This window comes from Diachasmimorpha longicaudata, chromosome 12, assembly GCF_034640455.1.
Source record: "Diachasmimorpha longicaudata isolate KC_UGA_2023 chromosome 12, iyDiaLong2, whole genome shotgun sequence".
NCBI lineage: Eukaryota > Metazoa > Arthropoda > Insecta > Hymenoptera > Braconidae > Diachasmimorpha > Diachasmimorpha longicaudata.
In genome coordinates this window covers 1,270,858-1,283,017 of record NC_087236.1, presented here as the reverse complement: position 1 = coordinate 1,283,017, position 12,160 = coordinate 1,270,858, and the positions used below count along the sequence as shown (strand labels likewise).

At 41.6% G+C, this 12,160-nt stretch overlaps 2 protein-coding genes across 3 annotated transcripts in view; both read left to right on the top strand.

Annotated features, from left to right (window-relative positions):
• LOC135168134 (fatty acid synthase-like) overlaps positions 1 to 12,160 on the top strand; it is a 167,639-nt gene that overhangs the window by 106,693 nt on the left and 48,786 nt on the right. For both annotated transcript variants that reach the window (XM_064132054.1, XM_064132053.1), the window contains 2 exons: positions 4,249 to 4,644; positions 5,474 to 7,440. In XM_064132054.1, coding sequence (XP_063988124.1) covers positions 4,249 to 4,644; positions 5,474 to 7,440 — 2,363 coding nt within the window. The remainder of the gene's footprint in view (positions 1 to 4,248; positions 4,645 to 5,473; positions 7,441 to 12,160) is intronic.
• Positions 7,515 to 11,861, top strand: LOC135168126 (uncharacterized). The gene is made up of 5 exons (XM_064132043.1): positions 7,515 to 7,921; positions 8,158 to 9,173; positions 10,828 to 11,564; positions 11,717 to 11,756; positions 11,808 to 11,861. Exons 2-5 carry the CDS (start codon positions 9,102 to 9,104, stop codon positions 11,859 to 11,861), a joined length of 903 nt encoding a protein of 300 aa, XP_063988113.1. The 5' UTR covers positions 7,515 to 7,921; positions 8,158 to 9,101.

Sequence of the window (12,160 nt, the reverse complement as noted above, 5' to 3'; positions counted from 1 at the left end):
CCAGTGGCACTGCCTCGGGAAAACGAGTAAACCTGTCGATGATTGTAAGGCATTTGCGATATCCTCTGGACAGGGGTACTGAGACGATGTCGATGTGTATGTGTTCAAATCTCTGAGACGGAAGTTCGAAATGAGCGATTCGAACAAACTGGTGCCTAGTTATCTTACATTTTTGGCACTCTATGCATGCTCTGGCCCACTCGCGGCAGTCGCGATTCACATAAGGCCATACGTAGCGTTGAGTGATGAGCTTTAAGGAAGCTTTATGCCCTGGGTGCGCAAGAGAATGAAGCGAGTTGAAAACTTGTCTTCGCATTTGCTGTGGGATGTAAGGACGTGCTAAACTCGATGAGACGTGGACGTACAATTCCACCTCGGTGTCCGGGAAACGAATTTTATGAAGGTTTAGTGTTGAAACCGGGTGATTTCCTCGTAGGATATTTCCCAGCTCAGGATCGGAGCGTTGCGCCTCAGCTACTTGTTGTATGGTGACAGCCGTTGAATTCGATTCGAGTCGCGATAAAGAATCGGCGACGACATTTTCATCACCGGCCATATCTCGAATATCAGTGGTAAAATTGCTGATGAAGTTTAATCGATGAAATCGCCAGGGAGTGGCTCTGTCAGGTTGTTGCTGGAAAGCGTGCGTTAGCGGCTTGTGATCTGTGTGGATTTCGACATGTCGTCCTTCAAAAATGTATCGAAAATAGCGAACAGCTTCGTAAATAGCGTGAAGTTCCTTATCATATGTCGATAACTTGCTGACATTTGGGGCGAACTTCTTGCTGTAGAAGGCTAATGGTTGCCAACCCTCTTGACGACGTTGCTGCAGGACTGCTCCGGCGGCATGATCTGAAGCGTCGGTGAATATTGCCCACTCGGCGTTAGTGTCCGGATGCGCGAGGAGCGCGACATTTGCTAAGGCTTCCTTCGATTTGGTGAAAGCCTCGTTGAGCTGTGGTGTCCAGTGGATGATTGTACTACCCTTGACGTTACCACTCGTCAGTTGATTCAGGGGTGCGAGGAGTTGCGCACGGCCTTTAATGAAGTTGCGGTAGAAATTTATCATGCCCATGAATCGACGCAGCTGTTTGATATTATTTCGCTGAGGGAAATTCAATAGCATCTCTACTTCCTCGGGTAGCGGCTTAATCCCTTGCGCATTGATGAGATGACCCAAAAACTTCACTTCTGGCTTCCCGAATGTCGACTTCGTGGCGTTGATGACGAGTCCATGTTCTTGGAATCTGTCGAAAAGTGTCTTCAGGCGTTGAAGATGCTCTTCGTCGTTGCGCGAGGCGATTAACACGTCGTCGATATATGGGAAGGCGTATGGCAGGTCTCTCGTAACTTCGTCCATGAAACGGTGGGGCGACTGAGCTGCATCACGGAGACCAAATGTCATTACTGGGAATTCGAATAACCCAAACGGGGTAATGGTGGCTGTCTTCTCGATGTCCTGAGTTGCCACAGGTATCTGATTAAACGCCCTGACTAAATCGACTGTGGAAAATATTTTTTTCCCGTGGAGCGTTGCAGCGAAGTCATCCAGGCGTCGAATTGAGTATCTGTCTGGAATGATCCTATCGTTGAGTCGGCGGTAATCTCCGCATGGTCGTACATCCCCTGTCGCCTTCGGGGCGAGGTGTAAAGGAGATGACCAGGACCCTTGGGAACGACGAGCAATTCCTAAATTTAGCATATCTTGGAAACATTTCTGAGCTACAGCGAGTTTATCAGGTGCTAATCTACGAGCTTTACTCGATACTGGGGGTCCATCTGTCGTTCTGATGTGGTGGACTGTCGAATGCTTAGCTCTGGAGAAGGCTCCCTCAGGTTTCGTTATAGACGGATATTCTTCAAGTAGCTTCCGGTACGGTGAATCATCGTGTTGCTGAAGCACTTTGATAGATGCTACGGTTTGGTTTTCCGTCGTCTTACCCGGTGTCGACATGTCCGTTACAGTATCGATGAGGCATTTGTTTTTAAGGTCGACGGCGAGACCGAAATGGCTGAGGAAGTCGGCGCCCAAGATCGGGTGGGTCACGTCGACGACAAGAAATCGCCAAGTGAAGTCACGGCGCAGTTTTAAATTCAATGTGAAAACTGCGTCGCCGTAGGTGTTAATCACCAAGTCGTTTGCTGCGAAGAGTTGCTAAGGGATCCTTCGGAACGAAGGTCTTCGATTATGTGGAAGGACGGAAACGTCTGAGCCCGAGTCGATGAGAAATCTCTGACGGCTGGCTGTATCGACAACGAAAAGGCGGTTTGAAATAAGGGAACCAACTACCGCCTCTGTTGATTCTCCTGGTCTTTTCCCTGAAACTTACATCCTGGTAAACAAGAGCGTGCTTTATCGCCATAAGCGAAATGATACCAACACGTTTCGAATTTTTTGGATACTTTCCTGGATCGAGATTGACTACCTCGCCTTTTGCGAGAGTCGGATGAGGTGCGGAATAGCGAGCGACTTGGCCGAGACTGGCCGGAAGAGAGCGCGGCCACTTGCTTAGTCAGCTCGACAATCTGGTGCTCTCGATTCGGACGGAGATTGCGGTAACTGTGGGCTGAAAGACCTCGTGTAGCAAATTCTCCCAGTTCGGTGACTGTGGCGTTCTTCTGGATTATCAAGCAGGCCTTGGTTTGCTCTGGCAGATGTGAAATCCAGCGAGTCTTTAGTACTTCTTCGTCGATATCTGACACCAGGCTTCGTAGATAACGAAGGTACTGCGGAGCAGTGCGATCTCCAATGCTCTCGCGATCGAGCAGTTGGAGAAGATTTGCTTCCCGGGATCTAGAAAAACATGATATTAAGGCAGATTTAAATTTTTGATTCGGTATCTCTGTGGGTGGATTGATAATTAAATCCTCCACTTCCGATACAGCGCGAGTATCAATTAAAGTTATAATAGTTCGGTAGTATTTATCAGTTTTTGTGACGATACCACGGTTCCTGAATTGAGCTTCCAGCTGGGCGAACCAAAGGGCAGGCTTTTCCGTGCTGAATGGTGGTGCTTTGAGGTCAGCAGTGACTATCGTTGACATCCCCGTGGCGGGTGTCGGGAGACCTGTGACTGAATCAACGGGCATCGTGAAGACGAATAGAATCGACATGAGCTGAAACAATCGGGCGTTATGAGTCCGTATTAAGTACACCAACACAGCACAGCGTCCATAGGGTGCTCAGCAATGTGTCGGCACTCAGCTGATGGCACTTGGTAATACACACGCGGAATTATCGATTTAGGAGTGTTGTTGTCGAAAATGTATTAGGCAAAAATTCACTGTTCTCCGGGCACTGCTTTGAAGTGTCGTGAGTTAGCCTTGGCGCGTTTGTTTTGGTTCCGCAGGCTGGCTATCGACACTGAGGTGATGCAATGGAATGTTCTCGAAGGTTCATCTAACGAGAATTTTCAATACGCCGAAAATCACCGTTTACGAGGTACTGCGGCGATGATTTAAACAATACTTTTATCTTGTCGACGATTATACAAAACAGTGTGGCTAGGCACTGAGAAGCACTAATGCACTAGCTAACACGTTGGAGAATGAAGTGCGGCGAAAAATTAACTCTGCCACGCGGTCAAACAAATCGACAAAATGCGAGATTGCTTGCAATTGTTAACGTAACTGATTTGCAACAAATCACGTCGGGGTCACCACTGAAGTGATTTGGATATTTAACTAACTCCACTATCAATTATTAAATATTCATTCGGGTAATATTCGGGTCGAGTGTTTGAGTGTATCGGTGTACGACAATAGGCGAAAGGGGCCGAATAATAACTTCGTCTTAATTTCGTGTCGTTGGTGTCGATGTGGTAGGATACCACATATATACACGGTGGCTCTCGACCTGATCGGCCTGACTTTCGGCCATTCGGGAAAGTATCGAAAATTGCCTTGGCCGATACGCTACCGCGTATCTCGATTTTCTGGTACTCCTCTTTGGGACCGTTCATCTTTGACTATGTTTGGTCCTTGCGGCGCTGGCATGAAATATGGGAGAATTTCGAACGCTCAGGAGGGGCGAGTTATTTTAAGTGGAGAATTCTTCAAGGTCTCCATTCGGCTGATCATTGATCTTCATGGGATTTTTACCGCAAACCCATAATATTACTGAAAGCTACCAGGATGTTTCTTATCCCTGTTCTGTTCTATCATTCTGACAAGGCAACAAAGGATGACTGGTCACATGTTCAGATTCTAAAGTAATGTAAGTTAACTAAATTCATTCATTCATTTCAGGTACAGGAAAGTTCGAAGTTTTAGAAGGAGGTGTAGCAGTGGTAACGGGAACTGTACGTCACGCACCGAGTGTCAACCAAGAACAGATAACCGTTCGAATAACAAACCTGGAGGAACCTGAACAATTGACAAGTAGAGACGTATATAAAGAATTCAGGTTACGTGGATATCAATATACTGGACTATTTAGAGCTGTTATGAGTGCTACCATTGCTGGGTCTAAGGGAACCATCCGTTGGGCAAATAACTGGGTAGCTTTTATGGACAACATGTTACAAATGGGACTTCTTGGACGTGACACTCGTAGTCTCCTCGTGCCGACGGGAATTAAAAAGCTAACGATCAATACCAAGAAGCATTATCAACAGATTCGAAAAATGCCACGTGATCAACAAGGTAGGGGTACAATATTTTTAACGACTTAGAACAGTGGGTCGTAAGTTGCTTTTAGTTCTACACGTTGTCAGTGATGAAATTGCTTTTATATCGCACACTCTCTATACTCGCCTTCGCAGGCATGTAAGAAAGGTATATTTCGAAAACATTAGTGGATTACTTCATTTTCATTATGCGCATGGGTGCTGACAGAATTAATCGAAACAAGCGTCCATAATATAAAAATAATTACTCATAAATTACAGGATCTACAGAATTTCAATTCTTTCGGATAGTTTAATTCACTGTTTCAGTAACCGGCTGTCGTATTATTACTCAAATGGTGAAAGGTGAATTTTCCATACTCAGGGTACTAAGAATGTCGAATCCAATCATTTTGTTGTGTATTGAATCAAAAAACTCCTCTGACGGTTCTTCCAGTTTCTGTTTCCTTTTTCTATCTACAAGTGAAATATGACAATTTAGAGAATTTCCTATGATTACACATGGGCGCAATTAATTATATTCTATGATGTCAACATAACTTAAAACCAAAACAATATCAAATTACTCATGAAAGTGTTGATATTTTAAATTCCTAAGTGAAAAGAGCGAGGCAGATGAGTGAGCGACTAAAAATCGTAACACGGAGAAATGTGACTGTAAGAAGCGGCTATAACACGAGTTTTTGGTCTTTTTCTTTTGTTTTTTATTCTTTGCCTTGAAAGTAGCAATTCCTAGAACTTCTCACTACCAATAGAACAGTCATTTTTATTTCAGCATTTATGTATTTCGCTATTAAAATTATTCACATTTCCAATTTTACCCCTTTTCAATTTATTCATTCAAGAGTTCAAGGTGTATATAATGAAACAACACGACGTGATCATCTCCGGTGGCGTCCAAATCCATGGTTTGCAGGCGACTGCAATAGCTCGAAAGAAGCCGGCAGGAGAACCTGTTCTGGAAACCTACAAATTTGTGGCTCATCGAGATCGTGCTGACATACCCTTCAAGGATGCTGTCCGCTTGGCAACTCACATTGCTCTGGAAAACTATCTCGGTCTCAAGGTGAAAACAATAGAAACCTTACGAGCAGGAGAGGAATATCCCCTGGAAGAACTTTTTTCTTTTAACATATCAGAGGCGCTGGCACATGTACCCATGGTCCAGGCAGATATCAATATCGTCACTGTGGAGGATAACTTGAACCTCGGAGAGATTCCTGAGCATATCAATGTCACAGAGTATAAGACATTACCGTCAGAAATGAACTCACTTATTCTGGCAGGACGCGACCTCCTAGCAGAGCAACAGAGCGAATCAATAAGTCAGCTACTGACTATGTTGAAGGATGGAGCTTTTGTCGTTTCACTGGAATCATCATCTCCACAAGAGGTCATGAGGTCATCCCATAAATATGGGCTGAACATCGTTTTGGAAAAAGTCGTTAGCGGAACCACTTTTCTACTTCTTCGGAAAAAGGAAAGATTACCCAAAAGTATAATAGTCATTTCTGTAAACAATGAAGAATTCTCCTGGGTCGAAACCGTCAAAGCAGCTTTGAATGCAGAGGTTGAACGAAATGTAATGACATCATCAAGAATCTTACTGATAAGCGATCAAACTTTTGAGAATGGGCTTCTGGGTCTGGTAAATGGCCTAAGAAAGGAACCAGGTGGAGAAATAGTTAGAGGGCTAGTCATTCAAGATCCAAATGCACCAAATTTCTCGCTCACTGAGCCATTGTATGCTGACCAACTGAAACTGAATCTCACGCTCAATGTTTTGCGGCCGAGGGGCACCTGGGGAACATATAGACATCTTCCTTTGCCGTCAGTGACAGCACGTTCTGCTTACCATATTTGGGCAAATCAGCTTGTGAGAGGTGATCTTAGCTCCTTCCGCTGGATGGAAGGCCCAATTACACCAGACTGCAAAATTTCTAATCTGGTTAGAGTTGTTTATTCTTCAATCAATTTCAAAGATATTATGTTGGCTACTGGAAAACTTACTGCTGATAATTTCGTGAAAACCAGAAGTACAGCTGAATGTGTTCTAGGATTTGAATATGCGGGCATTAATGCGAATGGTTCCAAAGTAATGGGAATGGTCGCAAGTCGTGCAATCACGAATATTTTGAATAGTGATCCTACTCTTACTTGGAATGTCCCTCAATCTTGGACTCTAAAAGATGCGGCAACCGTTCCTTGCGTCTATGCTACATGTGTTTATGCCCTCTACATTCGTGGAAACATGAAGAAGGGTGATAAGGTGTTAATCCATGCTGGGTCTGGTGGTGTCGGACAAGCTGCAATCAATCTTGCACTTTGGACCGGATGTGAAGTTTTTACTACTGTTGGTTCTGCGGAAAAAAGATCATTCATTCGATCTACATTCCCCCAAATTTCTGATGATCATATTGGCAACTCTAGGGATACTAGCTTTGAGCAATTAGTGATGAATAAAACAAATGGAATGGGTGTGGATATTGTTCTCAATTCACTTGCTGATGAAAAGCTTCAGGCATCGGTGAGATGTTTAGCCGAGGGAGGCCAATTTTTGGAGATTGGGAAATTCGATATGGCCAACAATAGTCATCTAGGAATGAAGGCATTCATGAAAGGAATAAGCTTTCATGGAGTATTTTTGGACAGACTGTTCGATGCTGTTGAGCAAAAGAGGAAAGAGTTGCATAAGCTGATGCAGAGAGCACTGGACAATGGGGCGATTAAGCCACTCAATTGCACTATCTTTCCCAAGGATCAAATCGAACCTGCTTTTAGGCATATGGCTACTGGAAAACACATCGGCAAGGTGAGTAGCTGGTATAATCTTTCAGCCATGATCTACTACCTACAATATTTCAACCGTGTTATTATATTATGAGTCTCGTTCTCAATGATAATAATGTAGTCATGCTTGTCATGCTCACACCACAACGTTTCAACGCAAGTAAATTCAAAATTTCCCGCTAATTAACCTAATCGACGCCGGGCGCCCTCAGTTATCTTCATATTGTTTTGTTGTGCCGTCACATCAAGACGTTTGTTCAACGGTTGATATTAAAACTTTTAAAACTTTTAAAAATCGAATAAACAAGATGCCTGATCATAAAGAAAGCATTCTAGGTTACACTCACGATCCAGAGATCGTCGTTATAAACGAAGAAGTGACAAAAAATTCGATGAATTAAGGGAGACAGTGGCTAACCTACAAAAAGTAGTTGAGTCACTTGTAGGTGCTCAAACAAATAATTTGCCTAATCCAAATGATCATGAACCCTCTGTTAATTCAGGTAAGTAATAATAAACTCTTGATCTATTTTGAAGGCTTATTATCAATTTCTCAAATATTCCATACGAGTATTGAGAGTCAGATTTCATACGAATCTGACAAGGAGATAAATCATTGTGATCAAACTCAACAAGAGTGTCGCATCACAAGCACAATAAGTACCTCCTCAAAAAATGTTTCTTGACCATAATGTCATCTTCTTAATGATCATTTTTTTCCTCTATTCTCTTCTTTCAGAAGGGGAAAAGGAAAATGATCCGACGTTAAAAAACTCAAAGTCACAAGAAGATGTTAAGACTCCAGATAACAAGTCAGACGAGTCTGTATCTGAGGCAGCGTTGAATGACGATGTGTTAAGAGCGCTAGGTATTGGTCTGCATGAGCCTAAATTCAAGAAGGTTGAATACCACCCTGAATTGGTTAAAATATGGGGAAGCTGGATGAAAAAAGGTGGTCCAGAGAAAAACAAGAAAGAAATTGTTGAATCATATAACAGAAAGGATGAATTCTATACTGAGGCTCCAAAGATTAACCTAGAAATCATTCCAATGCTCTCAGAAATTGCCAAAAAGAGCGACTAACACTTTGTTGATAGACAAAATAGTGTTGGAACTGCCCTGTCAATTGCAGCAGCTGGTTTGACTACCATGATGGATCCCCCAGAGCATGGCATTGACCCTGATCGTATCACAACCTTTTTCAGTCATATAGGTCAAATTTTGACTGATGCATATCATCAAGACTCACTATGTCGTAAGTCATTTATTACTCCCAATTTCAATAAATCCATTAAACCAACGGTGGAGTCCATGATCTCTGATGAATGGCTTTATGGTAGCGACCTTAAAGAGAAGGTGAAAGATGCTAAAGAGATTGAAAAAGCGTGTTCGGAAATCAAGGAAAAAAGTAGAAAGGATTCCTTCAAATCTCGAGATCAGGGAAACTTGAAGAACCCGCCTGCACAATACAAGCAGGCGGGTCAGCCTCAAAAACTTCGAATCATCAAGTTCAAAAAGAGAACGTCGCTAGCGCAAACGCAAAACACATCGAGGACCTCGACTCCAACGACGAGCCAATCATCCTCGAAGAAATAACACAGGTTAGGATAGCTGGCAGACTTCAATTCTTTCAACAAACTTGGAAAAAGATTACTTCTGATAAATTAATTTTAAGCTACATAAATGGCTACAAAATCCCATTTGAATGAACACCAATTCAGATATTTCGTCCGAAGGAACAAACATATTTCGAAGGTGAGGTTGATTTAATCAGAAGTGAAGTCAACAAATTAATAAGAAAAAGAGCTATCGAGGAATGTTTATCATGTCAAGGTGAATTTGTCTCTTCCTACTTCCTGGTCTCAAAGCCAGATGGCTCTTCCCGATTTATTTTCAATCTGAAAGAATTGAATAAGTTCATTAATGCACCTCATTTCAAATTAGAGGACATGACAACGGTTTTAGGTTTAATTTCTGAGGGAGATTTCATGGCTTCTTTGGATTTGAAGGATGCATACTTCGTGGTTCCCATTCACGAAGATCATAGAAAATTCCTTAGATTTCAATTGGAAGGAAAGCTATATCAATTCGTGTGCCTCCCTTTCGGCTTATGTACGAGTCCCTATGTATTCACTAAAATTATTAAACCCGTTGTCAACCATTTAAGACTAAAGGGGTTTTTCTTAGTGATTTATTTAGATGATTTTCTCCTTATTAATAAATCAAAACAATTTTGTGAAGGAAATTTATTGGAAAGAAAAAGCTTTTTAAATAAATTGGGGTTCATCTTAAATGTGGACAAAAGTTGTTTGTCTCCTTCACAAAGGTGTAAATTTCTGGGTTTTATAATTGACTCGATACATTTTTCTCTCAATCTGACAGACAAAAAGAAAAAACAAATTTTTAGTCTAACGAACAACTTCAAAGTGGGTTATAGCTGCAAAATTAGAGAATTTGCGACCTTTTTAGGAATCCTATCGGCAGCCTGCCCCGCAGTGGCTTATGGATTTATACACTGTAAGAGATTTGAGAGAGAAAAGTTCTTGGCCTTGAATACTAATGGTGGGAATTACGAAAGGAAAATGCGTATTACTGAAAGCATGAAAAAAGACCTTGACTGGTGGAAAGATAATTCACTAATTGGATCGCATCCAATCAGAAAACAAAAATTTTGCATTGAAATATTTTCCGACTCTTCATTAACTGGCTGGGGATGCTTTTGCAATGGAGTCAGCTCATTTGGATTTTGGAATAAGGATGAAAGGAAGAGACATATCAAATACCTCGAACTTTATGCAGCTCTATTAGCCCTGAAATGCTTCGCTGCTGAACTGCATAATTGTGAAGTGTTACTACGGTTAGATAACACTACTGCAATTGCCTATGTCAATAAAGCAGGAGGTGGTCAATTTCCTCACCTGAGTGAATTGTCTAGAAAGATCTGGAATTGGTGGGAGGAAAGGAGGTTTTGGCTGAAAGCATCATACATTCGCTCCGCCGATAACGTAGAGGCCGATGCCGCTTCACGTAATACTAACGATGATACAGAATGGGAGTTATCGCGAACTACATTTAGTGAAATTGATAAAACATTTGGCCCATTTTCAGTTGATGTATTCGCATCTCGAATAAATAGAAAATGTACGAAGTTCTACTCGCGTTTTCAAGACCCAGATGCTGAACTGGTGGATGCTTTCACAACTGCCTGGCAGGGGGATACATTTTATGCTTTTCCACCGTTTGCCTTAGTTTTACGAACATTGAGAAAGATTATAAATGATAAAGCACCGGGAGTATTGGTCGTGCCATTCTGGCCTACACAGCCTTGGTACCCCCTGTTCAAGTCACTCTTAATTGAACCTGTTATCGTTTTCAAACCGAATAATTCACTTCTGATCTCGCCTTTCAGAAGAACACATCCATTGTCATCCCACCTTTCATTGGTGGTAGGGAAGTTATCGGGACAGCATTCATAAAACAAGGCATCAGTGAAGAAGCGATTCCGATGATGGTGAATTCTATAACAGACTCAGCTCGTAGACAATATGAAAGTGGCTTGAAATTATGGTGGAATCATGCCCACCGACATGTTTTGGACATCTACAATGCTCAATCCAGAGATGTTATAAATGTTGTTCCCGCGTTAAATTTTCTACAAAAGTTACCACCTCTTAAAGAGCTCAAATTGAAAGAAGCATCAGAGAAGGTTTCGACTCTTTTAGCATTAACTACAGCTCAGAGGTTACAAACATTTGCATTGATTAATATAAACAATATTTCTTTTACTGACACTGGCATAACTATTAAAATTACTGAGTTGATCAAGACTTCTAGACCTGGTGCTTATCAACCCGAGTTGATACTTCCTTTTTGTAATGAAAGACCAGGCTTATGCGTAGCCACCGCAGTCAAAGACTATTTAACTATTACTAAAGATTTAAGAAAAATAGATTCAGATAAACTATTTATCACATCAGTGAAGCCACATGGTCCAGCATCGTCCCAAACTATTGGGCATTGGATAAAAGTCTTTCTAAAGAAAGCTGGAGTTCAGTTCAATCAAAAGAACAGCTGGTTGGGCTCCGAGTTCTCAAATTTTTTTTCAAATTCTACAATAAGCTTATACAAACATCTAACGATAAATTTGCAAGAACTATTTTGACATAATTGTTATAAATTATAACGTTTCCCTCTTTTATTATGACTTATAATTCATAATAAAAGAGGGAAAAATTATCACACGCTCTAAAGAACTACATTATTATCATTGAGAACGAGACTCATAATATAATTGATAGATCAAACGAGCCCGCCGATCCAAATTATATGAAGAGTCTCGTTCGAAGATGATAATCCCACCCTTTAATATCCCAAATATCTAATCCCTAGATCATCTTCGGAATTTTGCGTGATAATTCGCTAATCAAAGCACAAACGATATGAAGATAACTGAGGGCGCCCGGCGTTGATTAGGTTAATTAGCGGGAAATTTTGAATTTAATTGCGTTGAAACGTAGTGGTGTGAGCATGACAAGCATGGCTACATTATTATCATCTTCGAATGAGACTCTTCATATAATTTGGATCAAATTTCGCCCGCCTTCGGCGAGCTCGTTTGATCTATTAATTTGAAATGATCAATTTCTACTACCCATAAGTGTTTGAATTCTCTGGATTTTTCAGACTTTACCGAATTTTTACAATTCTGTTTATGTTATATTTATTGCATTTCAATAGATAAC

Excerpts from the sequence above, each read along its gene's own strand:
- LOC135168126 (XM_064132043.1), top strand. The coding sequence starts at position 9,102 with ATGGCTACAAAATCCCATTTGAATGAACACCAATTCAGATATTTCGTC. Across the intron at positions 11,565-11,716 it reads AAACATCTAACGATAAATTT|ATCAAACGAGCCCGCCGATC; the intron begins GCAAGAACTATT and ends TATAATTGATAG. Across the intron at positions 11,757-11,807 it reads CAAATTATATGAAGAGTCTC|ATCATCTTCGGAATTTTGCG; the intron begins GTTCGAAGATGA and ends TCTAATCCCTAG.